At 48.9% G+C, this 21,779-nt stretch overlaps 1 protein-coding gene across 2 annotated transcripts in view; it reads left to right on the top strand.

Annotated features, from left to right (window-relative positions):
* Positions 1–3,719: 3,719 nt before the first annotated feature.
* Positions 3,720–21,779, top strand: part of PGPEP1 (pyroglutamyl-peptidase I) — a 33,978-nt gene continuing 15,918 nt past the window's right edge. Inside the window, exons 1-3 of one of the 2 annotated variants that reach the window (XM_065875036.1) lie at positions 3,720–3,781; positions 4,759–4,860; positions 5,860–5,912. In XM_065875036.1, the coding sequence (XP_065731108.1) occupies positions 3,748–3,781; positions 4,759–4,860; positions 5,860–5,912 (189 nt within the window). In that variant the 5' untranslated portion in view covers positions 3,720–3,747. The remainder of the gene's footprint in view (positions 3,782–4,758; positions 4,861–5,859; positions 5,913–21,779) is intronic. The other variant, XM_065875037.1, reaches the window with a different exon arrangement.

Here is a 21,779-nt window from a genome sequence, read left to right on the forward strand (position 1 = left end):
GGAGAGCAGGGGCTACTCTTTGTTTTGTTGCCTGGGCTTCTCGTTGCAGTGGCTTCTCTTGTTGCGGAGCATGGGCTCTAGGCATGTGGGCTTCAGTAGTTGTGGCTCGTGAGCTCTAGAGCGCAGGCTCAGTACTTGTGGCTCACGGGCTTAGTTGCTCCGTGGCATGTGGGATCTTCCCGGAACCCGTGTACCCTGCCTTGGCAGGTGGATTCTTAACCACTGAGCCACCAGGGAAGCCCTCGTCTTTTATTTCTGAGTAGTCCATGTATGTACACAGTGGAAGAAATGCTGAGGGTGTCTCCCCTCCACCCCCACTTTCACCTCCCCCATATTCTGGTTCCCTCCCCAAAGCCCCCACTGTTATCAATTTATTACTCTTCCTTCCTCAGATATTTTCTGCATTTGCAAACACATTTTTCTTACTCTGACATTTGTTTTTCATTCCATCAGTGCTTCCACGCTGTTTTTTTTTTAATCATTGTGATAAAATACACATAACACTTACCACTTCAACCATTTTAAAGTGTATGATCCAGGGACTTCCCGGTGGCGCAGCGGTTAAGAGTCTGCCTGCCAATGCAGGGGACACGGGTTCGAGCCCTAGTCTGGGAAGATCCCACATGCCGCGGAGCAACTAAGCCTGTGTGCCACAACTACTGAGGCTGCGCTTTACAGCCCGCAAGCCACAACTTCTGAAGCCCGTACTCCTAGAGTCCGTGCTCCGCAACAAGAGAAGCCATCACAATGAGAAGCCCGCGCACCGCAATGAAGAGTAGCCCCCCGTTCGCCACAACTAAAGTCCACATGCAGCAATGAAGACCCAACGCAGCCAATAAATTAATAAAAATACAATTAAAAAAATAAAGTATACGATCCAGTGGCATTAAATACATTCACCATGCTGTGCAACCATTGCCTCTTATATAGTTCCAGAACACTTCCATCACCCCCAAAAGAAACCCTGTCCGCATTAGCAGTCACTTCCCACCTCCCCTCCTGCAGCCCCTGGCGACCACTAATCTGCTTTCTGTCTCTGAATTTTCCTGTTCTGGACATTTCATATCAATGGGATCATACAGTATGTGGCCTTATGAGTCTGGCTTCTTTCACTCAGCCTGATGTTTTAAGGTTCATCCATGCAGTAGCATGTGTCAGTGCTTCATTCCTCTTCACTGTTGAGTAATATTCCATTGTATGAATGGACCACAGTTTGTTTCTTTAACTGTTGATGAACATTTGTTTTCTTTTCTTCTGGCGATTGTGAATAGTGCTGTCATGAACTTTCACCTATAATATTTGGAGACCTATTTAATTATTTTGGCTTTATCCCTAGGAGTGGAATTGCTGGGGCCTATGGTAACCATGTTTAACTTCTTGAGGAACTGCCAAACTTTTCCACAGTAGCTGCACCACTTTTCTGCACTTGGCTTTCCAATGTAACCATCTTGGTTTTTTAAATAAAGAGCTCTCCATCCCTCACCCTCCCTTCACCTCACCCCTCACAGGCACTGAGCTACTTCTTACACTGTTGCAAAGCCAGACTGTGTCTCTCTCTGTGAACACACAACTTAGCCCCATCTAGCCAGCTTTCTTTGGCCCTTCTTGTGCTTCCTTGGACTTTGGTCCTGCTTTTCCTTCCCTAAGGACTCACCCACTTATTTCTGATCCAAATCCCAGCCCCTTCCATGTGTGACTTGGGACGAGCGGCTTAGCTGCTCTGGGTCCCTTTTCCTTACTTGCAAAATGGGAGAAGAATAGTTCTTCTCTCCGAAGATTTGTGATATTAAAAAAGAGAACATCAGTGATGTGCTTAAACAGGGCCTGCATCCAGTGAATACTAACTTTTACCCCCGTCACTCTCGGCAGTAGCATGGGACTCAGTTTTTCTGATCACGGCTAACTCGGTGTCATCAATTTCCTTTTTTTTTTTTTTTCCCCATTGCGATGGGGGGGCGGAAATGAAACCCTCTGTGGTTTCCCTCTCTTCACATCCCCAGCTTCTAGCAATACATGCACTTTGTACCAGACACTTATTACATGTTTGAGTTATAAAACCAGATTCCTGGTGAGATTTTTCTTCTGTTCTTTTCTTCTACTTGGCTGAGGTCTCGCTCCCACGGCTGGCCCAGGCTGGATTTCAGACTTTCTGAATTCTACCTGAAACTGCCAGAGACCAAAATAGCCACTGAGTGTGTGACCTCTGGTCTGAGCTTGCAAACAAGGCTGCTGGGCAGTTCAGAGAACATTGCTTTGGATATTCTGAGGCCAGAGGCAGACAGTCCTTGGTCAGCACCCTGACTAATCTGGGCCAAAGCTGCTTGGAATGAGATGTCAGTGACCCACGTCCAAGGTCCAGTCCTGTTTCTAAGGATGTGGCCAGAAACTCAGCCGTATTTTTTGGCTATATTTGGAAGAATGCTAGCCTCTGCTGAATGTGGGTTGGGGACCTACTGTGTGCCAGGCACAAGGCTCTAATGGAGACATAACCCTTTTCTGGAAGTCAGGGCAGGAAAAGGGAAATAAACCAGAAAAGCAGTGTCGGGCTTCCCGGGTGGCCCAGTGGTTAAGAATCTGCCTGCCAATGCAGGGGACACGGGTTCGAGCCCTGGTCTGGGAAGATCCCACATGCCGGGGAGCAACTAAGCCCGCGAGCCACAACTACTGAGCCCGCGTGCCTAGAGCCTGTGCTCCGCAACAAGAGAAGCCCCCGCAATGAGAAGCCCGCACACCACAATGAAGAGTAGCCCCCACTCACCGCAACTAGAGAAAAGCCCACGACGCGCAGCCCTAAATAAATAAATAAATAAAAATTAAAAAAAGAAAAGCAGTGCCTATAAAGGAATGATTTCTGAATGTGATTGCTGCTCTGAGAAACAAGGAAATGAGATGGATCTACTGGGGTGGTGGTGAGTTGGGGTGGGGGATTTCAGCCAGGGTGAGGAGGACCCCTAGGAGGAGGTGATGTTCCAGCTAAGCCCTGAAGAAGCAACTAGTTTTGCAGGAACCTGTAGGGTATGTTCCAGGCAGAAGAAACAGCAAGTGGTGCAAAGGCCCTAAAGTGAGACTGTGTTGGGTGGGCCCTTGGAGGACTGCTGGGTCTAGAGCAGCTGTGTTTGGGGAGAAGGAGGGAGGGCAGGCCCAGGTATCTGGGGCTACGTCAGCCTCCTTAGCAACACAGGAGCCTGCTTTGGGCACCACCCAGCTGTGGGTGCCCGGTTTTCACCTTATTTCATCCCTCCCTCAAACTCCTGGCTTGAATGCCGCATCTGTGACCCCAGGAGGATTTAGGTGAATGGCCTTCCGAACTATGCCTCAGTTTCCTCATCTGTAAAAGGGGCCGAATAATGGAGCCTTGCTCACAGGGAGGTGGGGGGCACCGATATAACTCACAGCAAGCGATCGGTGAACTTTGTGGAATGCATAACAGGCTCGTCCCCAGCGTGTGACTCGAGTTCAAGCGGCCACAGCCTGCAGGACGAACTGTCCCCATCGTACGGGTGGGTAAACTGAGGTTGGGGAGTGGGGGCAACCACGCACTACTGTGGGGAGATTTAGGGATGGGGCGTGCACTCTGCGTCTTGGTCGCGGGGACGCGCACGCCCAGCGGCCCGGCCGGGGGCGGGGCCAGGGCGGGGCGGGGCCGGGCTTGGGGGCGGGGCGGCGCGGTGGCCGAGCGGTGGCAGCGGCAGCGACGGGCTCGCCGGGCCGGACAGGAGTGGGTCAAAGGCGCAGCCTGAGCCCGGCATGGAACACCCAAGGAAGGCGGTGGTGGTGACGGGTACGCGGGTAGTGCTCTGATGGCGGCCGCGGCAGCCGCGGCCCGTGGCGGGGGCGGGTCGGGCGGCTCCGGAGGCAGCGGGGCCGGAAGAAGCGCGGTGGCCCGGGTGGGGCAGGTGCTAGAAGTCTTCCCAGGTTTGGAAGATGTCATCGCCCGCGGGAGCCCAGCTCAGTCCGCGCGACAGAGAAAGTGGAGAAGGGGGCGCCCCTGTGGTCCCACTGTCAGGAGTCGGGGCAGGCAAGGACGTGGGTGTCCTGCCAAGTGCCCCACACGGAGCAGGCCCCTCTGGCCTCCTTCCTTCCCCGGTTGGGGACAGGGACCCTCCGGGCACTTGTTTGTTGTGTCTGCCCGGCCGGCAGGCTGGACTGGACTCTTCCCTGCCCCTCCCGAGGTCGGGTTTGTCACCACCCCCGGTCCCAGGGGACAAAGGTCGATTTGCGGGCAGGAAGTGCCCCGTGATAAGTTAATCTCTTGCCAGCCACTGCTCCCCGAGCCCTGCGCTAACGGGGGGGCTGCTCCCCTCAGGCACGGGCAGGTGAAGTTTGGGGAACCTCGGGTGCCCGGCCGTTCTTCCGCTTGTCCCAAGGACTGTCTTGGTCAAAATCTTTCCTGCCTGGGCTGTTTGTGGGTGAGCCTGGACCCCTGCCCCACTGTCACCGACTCCGCAAAACTAACTGCTTCTCCTCTAGGAGACTCCACCTCGGAGCCTCGTGTGCGGTCAATTTCTGCCAAGCCTCTGGTCGGGGTGGGGGGTGGTGCGGTACTTTGACCCTGTCAGGAGGGTTAGAGTGAGAAATCCAGCTAAGGTTCGAACAGGTATATTGTGGTCCAGGGAGGTTTGGGCTGGTCCTGGAATTCCCAGGAATATGGAAGAAGCCACTTATCTGACAAACAGGTGTGTCAAGTTGCCAGAGGGTCACTTTCCCCTGCAGCCCTCCTATATCTGCTTATTTATTACTTTAGTCCTGACTCAGCAGGCAGCCACGGGACTGGGCATTTTTCTTGCATGAGCTCGTTAAATCTTTACTGCCTCCATTTTGCAGAGGGGGAAACTGAGGCTCACAGAGGTCACCTTGTTTGTAAGTGGCTGAGCTGGGACTCGTACTTGGTCCATGCAGGAGGAGGAAAGGGGTGGAGAGGTTCTGACCCTACTTGGGGGCCCCCTGCTGATCCAGGGAACAGTACCCTCCCAGGGCCATGATACCACTTGGGACACTTGGCCCAACTGGAGTGACCCATGGTTCAATGACAGCCTTTCTTAGAGAGGTTTATTTTTTAGAGAGGTTTATTTTTTAGGTGTGTTGGGGGTGATTAGAAGAGGGAGGCCACAGACTTTCGTGGGTCTGTGTTTGAATCTGTGCTCTTCTGTCTTCTTGCTGTGAGACCTTGGGCAGCTGGCTTCACCTCTCTGTACCTCAGTCCCAGCTCCTCTAAAATGGGCCCAGGAAACACCCGTGCCTGAAAGAGAGGCACAGGGAGGCTGAATGCCACAGGGCATGCAGAGCACTTAGCACATCCTCAGGTGAGAATCTGGTTTGTAAATGGGGCCTGGAGTTTGAGTGAGTAGGGAGGACGGTGGTGGGATGATGTCTGGACAGCCTGACCTGGGAGATATACACATGCATCCCTTAAGGGCCATTCCTTATCAGGTGATGATTCACAGACCGCCTGTGGCCCTGCAGTTCCAGAGTCCAGGGAGGAGGCACAAAGACAATGATAAAATTATATTATATTTGGGGGTCAGGGATAGGGGAAGAAATCGGGAAGGGAACAAGGCCAGCCTTTTCTGGGGCAAAAGGAGGGCACTGGCCTCTTGCTGGGCATGAAGGTCAGGTGAAAGTGAGGACGAGAAAGGACTCACAGCTTCTGTTAAGAGCAGACAAGTTTGTGTGATGGAGGGCTCTGAAGGGCCACTGGGTGCATCCCAAACTTGGGACCAGGCCCCCGACATTGTCCCAGGTGGCAGCTGCTCCCAAAGCTCCCTGCTCCATTCTCCTGGATGAAAGCAGCAGCCTGTGTCTGTGCAGGCCAGGAAGGGCTGCTGGGTGGTGACATGCTGCTTTTCTTATTTTTTTCAGGGTTCGGCCCCTTTGGGGAACACACTGTGAATGCCAGCTGGATTGCAGTCCAGGTAACTGGATCCAGAGGGGAGGAATCAGGCTTGGGGCTGGGCTTCCCCTGGAAATACTTGACACCAAAGAAAGGAAGTAACCTACGAAGAGAACGTCTCCTGTGAAGCTTCCTGAGAGATATTTAAGTCTGATATACACTTCCTCTCAGATAGTTACCACTGTAGCTTGCGTTTGTTGAGTGCTTGCTCTGCGCCAAGCGTTTTTTGCTGCCCAGCATGCTGAATTCTCCCAACAACCCTTAGGTGCAGTTATTCTTGTGCCCACTTTATGGATGAGGAAACTGAGGCACAGAGAGAGTTATCTGAGGTCATCCAGTTCAGAAACCAGAGTGGCATTTCTTCGGAAGTATTCCATGCCACAGCCAGGTTTTGGGGGACCAGGCAGGGATATTGGGGGATGTATTAACCTTGTAGAGGGGGTGCAGTGACCCTCAGTGTTGCTTCCTGGCAGCTGGAGGAAGCAAAGGCTGCATATTGCGAGGGAGGAGGTCTCTCCCGCTGTCCTGAGCCTTCCAGTTTCTTTGTCAGCTGGGGCATTTGGAGGGACAGACTGGGGAACAATGGGCAGAGAGAAAGAGAGAAAAGTTTCCTCCTTATATAAATCAGATCTGCACGGACCAGAGCCAAGCTCGTGTTAATCCTAGCCCATTAGCTTCTTGATTTAAAGCATCCCCTGCTTTCCACTCCAGAGCCCTGAATTCGGAGAAAAATCCAAGCTGAAACCTCAGTGTGTCTATTCCCAGTTGGAGTGCCCCACCTTTTTTTTTTTTTTTTTTTTTTTTTTTTTTTTTTTTTTTTTTTTTTTTTTTTTTTTTGCGGTACGCGGGCCTCTCACTGTTGTGGCCTCTCCCGTTGCGGAGCACAGGCCCCGGACGCGCAGGCTCAGTGGCCATGCATGACTCACGGGCCCAGCCGCTCCGCGTCATGTGGGATCCTCCCAGACCGGGGCACGAACCCTTGTCCCCTGCATCGGCAGGCGGACTCTCAACCACTGCGCCACCAGGGAAGCCCTGCCCCACCTTTTTTGTTACCCTTCTTCCAGACCTCAAAATCTTGGCCACATTCCTCTCCCTTTTTAAAAATTTTCACCCCGCTTTGCTAGCAGAACAGAGGGACAGGATCCCCGGGATTCCGCAGATGGGAGCATGTCTGAGGCCCTGCTCGTCGCACCCGCTCCCTGGAGCCCCAGACAAAAAGGAAACAGCGTGTTTCTGAAGACCTGTGTGTCTGGCTTTGTGCAAGTTTCAGACAGGAGTCTTCACGGGGCTGAGTGGACACAAAGCCGTGTGTCTGAATTCCTGGGCCCCAGACACTATGATCTGCATCTAAATAGGAGAAAAATCAATTAAACAATCTTTGGAAATCCCTCTGAGCTTTGGGACTCAGATGGTGGAAGATGGCAGCTTTTCATCCTGCTGCCGGTGGGGACATACCCCTTATATTTCAGTCACCCATCTCTCCAGACCTCACCTCTAGAAGACTCTCAGTTTTCTTCCTCAACTTTATGAGACAAGAAGAGAGAATTCTCCACCATTCCCCAGCTAAAAAATGCCAACCTTCCCAGATCCAATTGTTTCCCTTAAAAAAGCAACAACAACAAAAAAACTGGAGTTGCCCATACATACCGAGTGCGCACAGCAGTGTTAGCCCATGAAATTTGACACGTGTACCTCCGCAGCACCTGAGTCCAGATCAAGACCTAGAACATTCTCAGCCCCTTCTCTGTTCTTCCCCATTGCAGAAGCCCCTTGTGTCCTTTCCCAGCTACTCCCACTCCACCTGCCAACCCCACTCCCGGGTGTAAACCTCTCTGCTGACTTTATGGCCTCCACAGGTGCATTTTACCTGTTCTAGAACTTGGTGTCAATGGAATTGCACTTGGGTCCCATGCCTTCTGCACAGCAGAGCATCTGCCAGATCCACCCATGGGGTGGCTAGGAGCCGCTGGTGGTGCTTTTCAGTTACTCTGGGTAAAACAGATTTGCCCATGGAAAGGGTGTAGTCATCGGATGGGTCAAATCCGTCCCTCAAGAAAATATGCCTCAGAGTGTTCTTGGTGTGATCCAGACATGAGTTGTGGGCAACCATTGATGTCTGTCACCTCAAGCTGAAGACGGGTGTTTGGTGAGGCAGAGTGAGCAGCTGTTACTTCCTGTCCCAACTGATTTTTCTGAAGCTCGAGTTGCCACCTGTGGAAGGAACTCCTTCTCCTCTGCCAGGGACCAACTCACTTCTCTGTCTGTCTCTCCCCTTCTCTCTGTTTCTCTGTCACTCTCAGTCTCTCTCTGGGTGTGTCTCTCTGTCTCTCTTTGGGTGTGTCTCTCTCTCCCTCTCCCACCTCCTTCTCTCTCTCTCTCTCTCTCTCTCTCTCTCTCTCTCTCGCTCTCGCTCTCGCTCTCGCTCTCGCTCTTGCTCTCTCTTTCTTTCTGTCTCTCTCCTCTCTTATCTGACCTTCCTTCATGCCCTGGGTGAACTGGCGCCCCACCAGAGAGTGAACTGTTTCCCACCAGCCACATTCTGGAGGTTGGAGTTCTGGGGACAGAGGGGCACCCCTCCTTTCCTCTTTCCCAGGAAAAAATGCCACTGCCCCTGGCACCCCACACAGGAGGGACTGCATTTTTCAAGTCTCCTCTCTCCCCGCAGGTCTTGGGTGGTGGGAGTGGGATGCTGGCTGCGGGTCTTTCTCGCCCTAGGAGGCTCAGGTGGGTGTTGAGGGCTTGGACCCCCTTGGCTTGGGGCCATCTATAGGCTTCTCTGCCCAAGTGGGGCAAGGAGGAGTCGGGTCACAGGTCCTGGTGACATCACAGGACAATTACTGCCACAGTGAGTCTAGACAGACCTGCTAAGGATATTAACCAGGGAACAAAGCGGGTCTTTGTTATGGGGTCAAGGGAATCGGTCAGACGCAGCCGCGCGGCGGGGTCTTGTCAGGTAGATGGGGTGTAGACAATGTGTTGTCTGGGGTGCACACGCCCCGTTACTTTCACAGTCCGTGCTTGGCGGCTGTGCTGGCTGCAGATTGTCGTGGGACTTGGGGTGCGCTGCTACCCTCCCCCCAGGAGAACTGTCCAGCCCTTTTGGAGCAGAAAGTGGTCAGAGGCCAAGAATTTCGCTTGATTACGGGCCACCTACTTCTCTTAACTTCAGATGAATGGTACAGCTGCTCCTCCTCCTCCATTGCCCTTATTAAAATTGGGGAATCATTTGTATAAAAACATGTACAGATCTTCAGTGCCCCCATCACTTTGGTGAGAAGTATTTATGGCCATGTCACCAGTACTTCCATCAAGGTGGTTGATTCCCATCAACCCAGAACATTCTTTCCTGCTACCCCACCCCCCGCCCCCCCATCGCTCCTCCGCTGCTTCCTGAGCTCCGTCACCGCAGATGAGTTTTGCCTGGTCTCAAGCTGCAAAGAAATGAATGGGATGGCACAGCCTCTGTGTTCCTCTGGCACCGGCCGCTTTTCCTCAGCCTGTATTGGTGTGTGTGTGTGTGTGTGTGTGTGTGTGTGTGTGTGTGTGGCGGGGGGACAACTGTCTCCTTTCCCGACCCACCCCTCCTCCCATTGGCACTGACACTGGGGGCTTCAGGGTTTGCTCCCTAAGAGTAAAGCAACAAGGATGCCCCTCTCAGGATCTCTAGCGGGCATGTGGACGCCTGTCTGTGGGGATGCTGGCCACGGGGTGTGTATATTTCTTTGATGGTGGGTTTCTTAGTTTATTTTTTTCCCCCAGATAGGGAGATGGTAGGTGGGGACCCAGAGGACATGAGGAGGAAAGGTTAGGACAAGAAGGTGACTCACTCCATGGCTCCCTGGTGGCACCAGGTCATTTCCTACTGTCAAAAGTCGATGTGGGCGATTCTTCCCACTAATGGCTTGGTAAACATCACCCAGTGGGAGAGACCCTTGAGTTACTCTGGGCGGGCAGTGGTGCTCAGCATGTAGCACCTGTTCTGCTGGGTGAAGGGAGAGGGGCAGAGACAGGATCCATAAGGCGGGGCTGCTGCCCTGAGCTGGGGGTCCGACCTTGGCGTATCACATGTCGTGGCCACCGGGAGGGTTACTGTGCCGTATAGAGGGTTCCTTGACTTGGTCACTAACCGAGTTAGTAGCATCCTCAGTACCCCACCCCCCCTGCCCATAGAGATTCTTCCACCAAATTGACTTGCCTGGGCATATGGGTGGCCTGTCCTGTGGACAGCTTTGGGGATAACTCCCTGAGTGAAACTCTGAACAAATAAAGATGATCCTTTTAAGTCCTCACTTAACCTGGGAGATGGATTCTTTTCATTACTGGACTTTCATCATGTTGCCAGAAAGCACTGCCAGGGCCATGGGGAAAAGAAATGGGAGGGTGCAGGGAACTTTCAAGCTGTGGGGGACAGGAGGGTAAGAAAAAGTTGGGTCGTGGTTGACAGGATGTAAAGATAGATGAGATTATTTACCTTATGCTGAGATGTCTTTGCTGGAGACTTCTCCTCCCAGCCACGGCAGGAGAGGATGAAAAAGAAGTCCTTTCACACCCAGATTCCCGAAGTGTTAACATTATATTACATTTGCTCTTTCTCTATAGATAAATAGGTAGGTAGCTAAATATAGTTTAAAAATGTTTTTGACTTCCAAGTCATTTTTTAAACTGTGGTAAAATATATATAACATAAGCTTTACCACCTTAACCATTATTATTAAGTGTACAGCTGAGTGGCATTAAGTACCTTCACATTGTTTTGCAGCCATCACCATCGTTGGTTTCCAGAACTTTTTCATCTTCCTAAACTGAAACCCTGTCCCCATTAAACACTAACAGCTCATTCCTCACTCTCCCGGCTCCTGGCAGCTACCACATTCTCCTTTCTGTCTCTATGGATCTGACTGTGCTAGGGACCTCATATAAATGCAGGCATACAGTTTTGTGCTTTTGCGCCTGGCTTATTTCATTTAGCACGATGTTTTCAAGGTTCATTCGTGTTGTAGCATGTGTCAGGATTTCCTTCCTCTTGAAGGTTGATGTAGATCCCATTGCCTGGTCGCAAGCTGTATATACCACATTTTGCTTATCCATTAATTGGTCAGTAGACACTCGGGTTGCTTCTACTTCTTAGCTCTTCTGAATAATGCAGCCATGAACATGGGCCCACAAATATCTCTTCAAGATCCTGCTTTCAGTCCTTGTGGGTATAGACCCTGAAGTGGAATGACTGGATCCTATGGTAATTCTGTGTTTAATATTTTGAGGAACTGTTGTGCTGTGTGTCATTTAGGGGTCAGTTGCAGCCATGATACTCCTCTATCCCTAAATAAGTCACCGTGTGTTTCCTAAAACACAGCCTCAGCACAGTGGTCAAAATCAGGCTTATTGGACATTGATACAATTCTGTAATCTACAGACCTTATTCAGATTTTGCCAACCACCCTGTTAATGTCCTTCACAGCAGAAGAAAGTTCCAGATTATATGTAGGGTTCAGTTGTCCCATTTCTTTAATCCCCTGTGGTCTGGAAAATTCCTCAGTCTTCCTTTGTGTCTCATGGCATGACATGTTTGTTAAGAACTGCTCAGTCCTTTGGAGAGTGTCCGTCAGGGTGGCTCCTCCAGTGTTTCCTCATGACTAGATGGAGGCTGTGTGTGTATTGGGGGCAGGAATCCCACAGAAGTAATGTTGTGTCCTTCTCCGCGCATCATGTCAGGAGGCACTGGTTATATTTTCTGATTTTTTTTTTTCTTTTGCGGTACGTGGGCCTCTCACTGCCGTGGCCCCTCCCGTTGCGGAGCACAGGCTCCGGACGCGCAGGCTCAGCGGCCATGGCTCACGGGCCCAGCCGCTCCGCGGCATGTGGGATCTTCCCGGACCGGGGCACGAACCCGCGTCCCCTACATCGGCAGGCGGACTCTCAACCACTGCGCCACCAGGGAAGCCCGAGGCACTGGTTATATTGCTGGGTCTCATTCTTGGTATCATTGACCTTGATCACTTGCTAAAGGTGAGGTCTGATGGATTTCTTCTTTGCAAAGTTACTATCTTGCCCTTTGTGATGAAAAAGTATCCGTAGAGAGATACTTTGAGACCCTGTAAAGAGATACTTTGAGACCATATTAGCATCCCCTGGTGAGTCTCACCTGAATCAGTTATTATTTTAGTATGATGCTTGCCAAATGATGGTTTTCTGATTCCATCTTACCTTCGACACTTTTTAAGACCTTCTGTGAGTTTATTTGTATCTGCGTGGACTCATGGGTACCGTCTTCAACAGATGATAATCTCTTAATTTTTTTTAAATTTTTATTTTATACCGGAGTATAGTTGGTTTACAGTGTTGTGTTAGTTTCAGGTCTACAGCAAAGTGATTCAGTTATACATATACATATATCTATTATTTTTCAGATTCTTTTCCTGTATAGGTTATTACATCCTTCTCTCTTAATTTTGATGTTCAAATTGTCCCCGATTTGGCCCATGGCAGCCCCTTCAGGCTGGCTCCTGTATCATCCTTGAGCACTTCTTTCCTTTTTGGTTTCAGGCTCACTTTTTGGAAATGCATTTTTTTTAACTCTATTTTTTTATTCAAACAGAAAGTCACACAAATTATCATCATCCTCATCAGTTCACTCAGTCCCATGTAATTGATTGTTTTTCATCTTGATCTTTTGTTAGCACTTTTATGAGTTCATCAGTTTTCCATTAGAGTTCTGAAAATGCTTATTCATTCAGTTCAGCAGTGTAGTCAGTTACCAGAAACCTGTACTTGTCAGAGCCTTTTCCATGAATTCTTTGAAGATGAAACCCTTTTATAGGAACTTTTTTTTTTTTTTTTTTTTTTGGTGGCACGCGGGCCTCTCACTGTTGTGGCCTCTCCCGTTGCGGAGCACAGGCTCCGGACGCGCAGGCTCAGTGGCCATGGCCCACGGGTGCAGCCGCTCCGCGGCACGTGGGATCCTCTTGGACCGGGGCACGAACCCGCGTCCCCCGCATCGGCAGGTGGACCCCCAACCACTGTGCCACCGGGGAAGCCCAAGCCAAGTGTGTTTGACTTTAGCCTCTTTGGGCCAAGTGCTCACTTTTTCTTTTTCACTCTTGAAAACATAATTGAATGCGGCCTTTTATGTCTCCTTTCACTCAGCATAACATTTTCAAGGTCCGTCCCTGTTGTAGCATGAATCAATGCTTCACTCCTTTCCGTGGCTGTGTTGGGTCTTTGTTGCTGCGTGCAGGCTTTCTCTAGTTGCAGCGAGCGGGGGCTACTCTTCGTTGCAGTGTGCGGGCTTCTCATTGCAGTGTCTTCTCTTGTTGCGGGGCACAGGCTATAGGCACGTGGGCTTCAGTAGTTGTGGCTCGTGGGCTCAGTAGTTGTGGCTTGCAGGCTCTAGAGCGCAAGCTCAGTAGTTGTGGTGCACGGGCTTAGTTGCTCCGCTGCATGTGGGATCTTCCCAGACCAGGGCTCGAACCCGTGTCCCCTGCATTGGCAGGCGGATTCTTAACCACTGTGCCATCAGGGAAGTCCCCACTTTCCTTAAAAATGAAAAGTTTGAAAAAAAAATGAAAAGTTTGTGTATCCCCATTTCCCCTACATGTTCAAGACCCTGATAAAGGGACACAGCTCATCGTTTAAGGGAAACGAGGAGGACCCCAGATTGGGTGCCTTCACATATCTGGGTCCTTCCTCCTGCCCAGGCAGTTGGGAATTTGAAATTCCTGCAAATTATGTGTGTGTGGAGGGCTTGGAAGTGGATATTTACTCTGTAGATTTTATTTTATTTCACTTCATTTCATTTCTTTTTTTTTGGCCATGCTGTACGGCATGTGGGATCTTGGTTCCCCAACCAGGGATTGAACCTGAGCCCCCTGCAGTGGAAGCTCAGAGTCTTAACCACTGGACCTCCAGGGAAGTCCCATACTCCGTAGATTTTAGGTTTTCCATTGAGATTGAGAGAAAAGGCAGAAAGGAATTCCAGAAAGTTGTGGAGGATTTAAAATTGGAATCTGGGGCTTCCCTGGTGGTGCAGTGGCTGAGAGTCTGCCTGCCGATGCAGGGGACGTGGGTTCATGCCCCGGTCCGGGAAGATCCCACATGCCGCGGAGCGGCTGGGCCCGTGAGCCATGGCCGCTGAGCCTGCGCGTCCGGAGCCTGTGCACCGCAACGGGAGAGGCCACAACAGTGAGAGGCCCGCGTACCGCAAAAAAACAAAAAACAAAACAAACAAACAAAAAAACACAACAACAACAAAATGGAATCTGACAGTTCCCAGCTTTCAACAAATGAAGTACAGTTGGTAAAGAGCCAAATTCAAAATCTCCAATGGAGAGAGTCTGGTGCACAGGGAACGGCTTGGGCTGCAGGGAGTAATGTGCTCAGATCCTGGACTCAGGGGCAGAGGCCCGAGGGAAGCTGTTTGTCTTCTTGTTAAGAGGCTCCTGACGGACTTCCCTGGCAATCCAGTGGTTGAGACTTTGCCTTCCAATGCAGGGGGTGCGGGTTCACTCCCTGGTTGGGGAGCTAAGATCCCACATGCCTCACGGCCCAAAACACAAAAACATAAAACAGAAGCAATATTGTAACAAATTCAATAAAGACTTTTAAAAAAGTGGTTCAGGGCTTCCCTGGTGGCGCAGTGGTTGAGAGTCCGCCTGCCGATGCAGGGGACATGGGTTCGTGCCCCGGTCCGGGAAGATCCCACATGCCGCGGAGCGGCTGGGCCCATGAGCCGTGGCCGCTAAGCCTGCGCGTCCGGAGCCTGTGCTCCGCAACGGGAGAGGCCACAACAGTGAGAGGCCCGTGTACCACACACACAAAAAAAGTTCACATTAAAAAAAAAAAATTAACAGGCTTCTGAGAGCCCCTGGTGTCAGCACACAGCAGATGCCTTTAGGGTCTGTGTTCAGGGAGCCATTCAAAGGTAAGGAGACTGATATAGACTGTAGCTTCCTGCTTTCTCTTTTTTCAAATTGTGATAAAATATACATAACATAAAATTTACCATTTGAACAATTTGTAAGTGTACAGCTGAGTGGCATTAAGTACATTCACACTGTCGTACGCCCATCACCATCATCCGTCTCCAGAGCTTGTTCATCTTCCCAAAATGAAATCCTGTCCCCATTAAACACTAACTGCCCATTCTCCCCGCCCCCCAGTCCCTGGTGCCCGTCATTCTACTTTCTGTCTTTATGAGTCTGACTGCTCTAGCGACCTCATATAAGTGAAATCATATAGCTTTTGTTCTTCTGTGTCTGGCTTCTTTCATTCAGCATAATGTTTTCAAGGTTCATCCACGTTGTAGCATCTGTCAGAATTTCCTTCTTCTTTAAGGCTGAATAGTATTCTGTTGTATGGATATACCAAATTTAATTAGTCCATTCATTAGCTGATGGACATATGGGTTGTTTCCATCTTTTGGCTATTGTAAATAATGCTGCTATGAACAAGGATATACAAAGATCTGTTCAAGATCCTGCTTTCAGTTCTTTTGGATATATACCTGGATGTGGAGTTGCTGGATCATATGGTAATTCTATGTTTAATTTTTTGTGGAACCACCAAGCTGTTTTTCCACAGGGGCTGCACCATTTTACATTCCCACCAGCAGTGCACAAGTGTTCCAGTTTCTCTGCATCTTTGCCAACACTTGTTACTTTCCAATTTTTTAAGATATGCTGGTGGGTGTGAAATAATATCTCACTGTGGTTTTGATGTGCATTTCCCTAATGACTAATAACGTTGAGCATCTTTTCTTGTGCTTATTGGCCACTTGTATAGCTTCTTTGAACAAATGTCTACTCGTGTCCTTTGCCCATCTTAAAGTTAAATTGTTAGGTTATTATTATTATTGAGTTGTAAGCATTCTTTATATACAGTTGACCCTTGAACAACTTGGGCGTTAGGGGCACCTACCTTCTGCACAGTGGAAAACCCATCTGTAACTTACAGTCAGTCTTCCATATGCTTTGTTCCTCCATATCCACAGTTCTGCATCTGCAGATTCAACCAAGCTCCAATTGTGTGGTGCTGTAGTATTCTGTTGAGAATAAATATGCATATAATTGGACCCATGCTGTTCAAATCCGTGTTGTTCAAGGGTCAGCTGTATTCTAGATAGAAATTCCCTTGTCAGATACACGGTTTGCAAATATTTTCTTTCACCCCAGGTGCTGTCTTTTCGTTCTATTTATTGCGTCCTTTGATTCACAATTTTTTTTCATTTTTATGAAATCTTTAATTTCTCTATTTTTTTCTTTTATTGTCTGTACTTTTGGTGCCACTGAATTTGTTTTTAAGATGGAAAAGAGCTCACTAGGTCTCCTTTTGGGGATTAAGGGAAGTTTCATTTATAAACCCTTAAGTTTTTCCCCTACCTCTAGTATATACTGAGTCTGAGGTCAGAAGGGCAGGCTTCAAGAGTTCCCTGGTGGCCTGGTAGTTAGGATTCTGGGCTTTCACTGCTGAGGCCCGGGTTCAGTCCCTGGTCGGGGAACTAAGATCCTGCAAGCCTTGTGGTGTGGCCAAAAGAAAAAAAAAAAAAAAAGGAAAGAAAAGAAAAGCAGGCTTCAATTTGATAGTATCACTCACTAGCATACATATTCTGATCTTGTAGTGCAACTAGGTCACTTTTTAGCATTTATGCTTCACACATGGGTGCGAGGAATGTGCACAAGGATGCTTGCTGCAGTCTGGCTTAAAACTGAGGAAAATTGGAAGCCACTTAAATATTCCAGTGTAGGGGAATGTTTAAATCCAGCTAATTTCTGATATAGAATATTATGCAGCAGGGAAAAGGGAAAGGAACAAGATTTACATGTAATAATGTAGCTAGATCTCCAAAACCAACTGCTGAGTGGAGAAAGCATAGTTGCTGAAGGATGCAATTGATGTAAAAATAAATACTATGTGTTTTCTCAGATAGGTGTGTAGAAGGGGTAGAAATAGGTCTGCATGGATGTGTGTGCTGTTAACAGTACTTTCTTCTGAGGTATGGGAATGGGACCCAGACTCGGGGTGAGGGGGCTTCAAACTTGATCTGTCTGGCTTTTAAAAAATATTCCAACTAAAAAAAAAAAAAAGTCTAGCATATTTGGGGCTTTCCTGGTGGCGCAATGGTTGGGAGTCCGCCTGCCGATGCAGGGGACACGGGTTCGTGCCCCGGTCTGGGAGGATCCCACGTGCTGCGGAGTGGCTGGGCCTGTGAGCCATGGCCACTGAGCCTGCACGTCCGGAGCCTGCGCTCCGCAATGGGAGAGGCCACAACAGTGAGAGGCCCACGTACCGCAAGAAAAAAAATATATATATACCAACTATTTTCATGTCCTTATCTACTAATTCTACCATCTGTGTTGTTTCTGGTCCTGTTTCTTTTCTTTTTCTTTCTTTTTTTTTTTTGGCCATGCCACGTGGCTTGAGGGATCTTAGTTTCCTGACCAGGGATTGAACCCGGGCCATCGGCAGTGAAATCCTAATCACTAGACCACCAGGGAAATCCCGTGTCCTTTCTTTTCTTTTCTTTTTTAAATTTATATTTACAATGGTTACATAGCAGGGTTTTCTCCTTTCTTTTTAAAAAATATTTATTTTATTTTTGGTTGCGTTGGATCTTCGTTGCTGCATGCGGTCTTTCTTTAGTTGTGGCGAGCGGGGACTACTCTTTGTTGCGGTGCGCGGGCTTCTCATTGCAGTGGCTTCTCTTGTTGCGGAGCTTGGGCTCTAGGTGCTCGGGCTTTAGTAGTTGCGGCATGCGGGCTTCAGTCGTTGTGACTCACGGGCCTAGTTGCTCCGCTGCATGTGGGATCTTCCTGGACCAGGGCTTGAACCCGTGCCTCCTGCATTGGCAGGCGGATTCTTAACCACTGCGCCACCAGGGAAGCCCCCGGTCCTGTTTGTATTGATTGATTTTTCTCTTCATTATGGGTGGTAGTTTTTGGCTTCTTTGCATGCCTGGTAAGTTTCAACTGATGCCAGACCTTGTGAATTTTACCTTGTGGCATGCTGTATCCTTTTGTATTTCCTCAAAATATTCTTGAGCTTTGTTCTGGGATACAATTAAGCTACTGGAAACAGTTCCTTTCCAGGCTTGCTGTTCAGTTTTGTTAGGCAGGACCAGAGCAGTCTCCGCTCTGGGGCTAATTTTTCTCCACTTCCTTGTGAAGTTTTTCCACTCTGGCTGGTGGGAACAAGGATTTCCAACCTGGTGTGAGCTCGGAGGCTTGTTCCCTCTGTTCCTTTCAAGTGGCTCTATCCCTGGCCTCTGCATGCGTGTAAACCCATCAGTCCTCGGACTCTCAAAAGATCTCTGGATCAACTTCTAGATTGATCTCTCTCTCTTCCTCCCTCTCTCTCCCTCTCTCTTCCTCTCTCCCTCTCTACACACTCTCTCCTTTCTACCTACTTCCCTCCTCCCCTTCCCCTCCCCCTCCTCTCCCTCCCCCTACCTCCTCTTCCCCCCAGGTACCTCCTGTCCATGACTCCACTCTGCAAACTGTAGCCTTCTTACACTTTCTAGAACCTCAGGTTTGACTCCTCAACTCCACGTCTGAAAACTGTTATTTTACACATTTTGTCTATTTTTTTTTCACTTATGCCATATTAGGCAGAAATTTTGGATTTTTTTAGATTTTTTTGGGATTTTTTTGGATTTTTTTTAAAGGAAACACATTAATGTTTTAAAATATAATTTAACATTGTTTTATTTTTTCTAGTTTCTTCTATTGTTTTATTTTTTCTCCCTATGCCATGGGTACTACTGTTCACCCATTTACAGATGAGGGAGCTAAAGCACAGAGAGGTTGAGTGACTTACCCAGGGTCACCCAGCCAGGGAGTGAGGGGAGGGGAGGGAGAACAAACCTGGTCACCTGGCTCTAGAGGCTCCACCCCTGATTCCTACCCTCCACCATCCATGCAATTAAGAGCTGCTTTTTTCCTTTTTAAAAAAATTGAGATGAACTTGCATAGTATAAAACTATTTTAAAGTGTACGAATCAGTGGCATTTATTACATTCACAGTGTTGTCCAACCACCACCTCTACTTAATTCCAGAACATTTTTATCATCCAAAAGGAAATCCTGTCCCCGTTAGCAGTCACTCCCCATCCCCAGTCCCCAAGCCCCTGGCAACCATTGATCTGCTGTCTGTCTCTGTGGATTTGCCTGTTCTGGACATTTCACATAAACAGAGTCATATAATAGGTGACCTTTTGTGTCTGGCTTTTTTCATCATCATGCATGATGTTTTCAAGGTTCACCCACATTGTAGCATGTGTCAGTGCTTCATTCCTTTTCATGGCTGAGTAATATTCCACTGTATGGATGGACCACATTTAATTATATTCTTTCATCCAGTGATGGATACTTCGGCTGTTGCAAATAGTGAGGAGCTACTTTTAAATGTAGGAAAGGATGAAAAGGAAAGGGGTCACAGCCAGCAGTGAGTCCAAACCCCCACTTACAGTTAAGAAAAACAAGGCACCCTCAGGAGGGTCGGGTACTTGCCCAGGCTCACCTGGGTCTGTATTTGTTCTCAGTCCAAGCTTGAACTGCTCCCTTGTTCAGCCGACATTCACCAGCACCTAATGTGTGCACATCTTGCGCTGTGGCCAGGACACTGACCTGTGGGACCGAGAGAGCATGTAGAGCAGGCTGGGCATCCAGAATGTCTTCTTGGGAGGCTGAGACATGAAGGCTAAGGAGTCAACTGACTGGAAAGTGATGGGAAGAGCATTCTAAGTGGAGGGAATAGCCAGTGCAAAGGCCCTGAGGCAGGAGTGAGTCTGGTATGTGGGAGGCTGTGTTGGGAGAAGTGAGCAGAAGGGGGACAAAGGGAGAGGAGGGCAGCATCCCGACCCCTCAGGGCATCGTGGGCTGTGGTGGGGAGTTAAGATTTTTATTCTGAGCGTGGCAGGAGCCACAGCAGAGTGGAAGCAGGGAAAGCCTGCGTTGTGATTTTATATGCTGCCTTGGGGGACAGGAGGCCGGGGCAGTGCTGGGGAGGAGATGGGGCTTGATCTCCAAATCAATTTGCCAAAACAAAACTTGGGTGTATCCAACAAGCGTCAAGCAAACAGTGGTCTATAACATCCTATTATTTTTAATGTGTGGCCATTCAAAATAATCACTCCGGGCGTGCAGCGTGCACAAACAGGGTGAATATTGATAAAATCACGGGAATGGAAACAGGGAGCACAGATCTAAAACCTCCAGCACTTCTCAGGGGTTCAATGGTGTAAAAAACAATACGGTCAGGTAGGAATCATGGTTATGTGCCAGCGAGCACCAGGCCTGCCTCGTCTCTGAATCCATAAACTCTTGAAGAAAGTCCCCTCTGATTCCTATCACCACAGTCCAGGGAGTTGAGAAGACAAAGGAGCATGAAGAATAAAAATATTAGTGACTAAGAAAAATGATTGTGGGAGAAATTAAATATTTTACAAAGTTTTCTCTTTAGTGTCTTTTAAAATAGATTTCACACAAAATATAACCACCCTCCCCCCCAGCCCTCTACCCATCAGTGTCTGCAGCTCACCGTGCACCACGTTTGGGGAGCAGGTTTGCGCTCTGCCCTCTTCTGTCCGGCGGGGAGGGCTTCCTGATCTCACACGTAACTGGGCTTAGCAAGAGGGCTGGGGTCCCAGATCCTGGTGTTGACATTTGAGACTCTCGCCCGCACACACACCTGCCTCGCCCCACCTACCCTCCAGATGTCCTTGTCTCCAGGTGACCTCTCTGGGGAGCAATTTGGAATTATCTATCAGTGAGGAAAGACCTGCTGTTCCAGGCATCAGATACTCTCCAGAGCAACTGCAGTCAGTGGGGCACAGATCTGGGATAGCGTGGGTACAGCAAGGTCAAGGCAACCAGAGAAAGAAATCCTGCAGCCGCTGCAGGAGATGCAAGAACTCACCTCTAGGGACTTCCCTGGTGGTCCAGTGGTTAGGACTCCACACTTTCACTGCCGTGGGCCTGGGTTCAGTTCCTGGTCGGGGAACTAAGATCCCACAAGCCGCGCAGCGTGACAAAAAAAAAAAAAAAAAAAAGATAAGAGCTCACCTCTAGTGAATTCGGCAAGGCCAGATGCGAAAACTGCTTCGCCTGGGACCTGCCCATAGAACTCTGTAACATCCGCCAGTGGTAGCATGTCCAAATTACTGCATGAGATCTGAGAATAATATGAAACAGCCTGACCGATAATCATTATTTGGGGTATTAATTTTACCATGAAGAATGCTTAGTTTTTGATATTGAGCTGAAACCTTCATCCCTGAGCGTCTCTGCTCACCCCTGGACTCCAGAGCTGCCAGGATCATCATTCCTCCGGGAAAGCTGGTTCTGGGTCTGCTGTGCTCTGGGTTGTGGCCCATCTGGGGGAAGGAGGTCCAGTCATGGGCTCTGCCACATTGAGAATCTGAGGAAAGCATCCGTGTTTCCCCAGAAAAGTACGCATGTGGTGATCCATCATAGCCCTTTTTCCCAGATATATAGTTATATATACATATATATGTATGTACTTATGTATACATATTCTTTTTCAGATTTTTTCCATTATAGGTTATTACAAGATAGTGAATATAGTTCCCTGTGCTGTACAGTAGGTCCTTGTTGGTTATCTGTGTTGTATATAGTAGTGTGTATCTGTTAATCCCAAACTTCTAATTTATCCCTCCCTGCCCTTTCCCCTTTGATAACCGTCAGTTTGTTTTCTGTGTCTGTGAGTCTGTCTCTGTTTTGTAAATAAGTTCATTTGTATCATTTTTTTTTAGATTCCACATATAAGTGATATCATATGGTATTTGTCTTTCTCTGCTTGACTGACTTCACTTAGTATGATAATTTCTGGGTCTATCCATGTTGCTGCAAATGGCATTATTTCACTTTTTTTAAAAAAA

The sequence above is a fragment of the Phocoena phocoena genome, chromosome 3, assembly GCF_963924675.1.
Source record: "Phocoena phocoena chromosome 3, mPhoPho1.1, whole genome shotgun sequence".
Taxonomy (NCBI): Eukaryota; Metazoa; Chordata; class Mammalia; order Artiodactyla; family Phocoenidae; genus Phocoena; species Phocoena phocoena.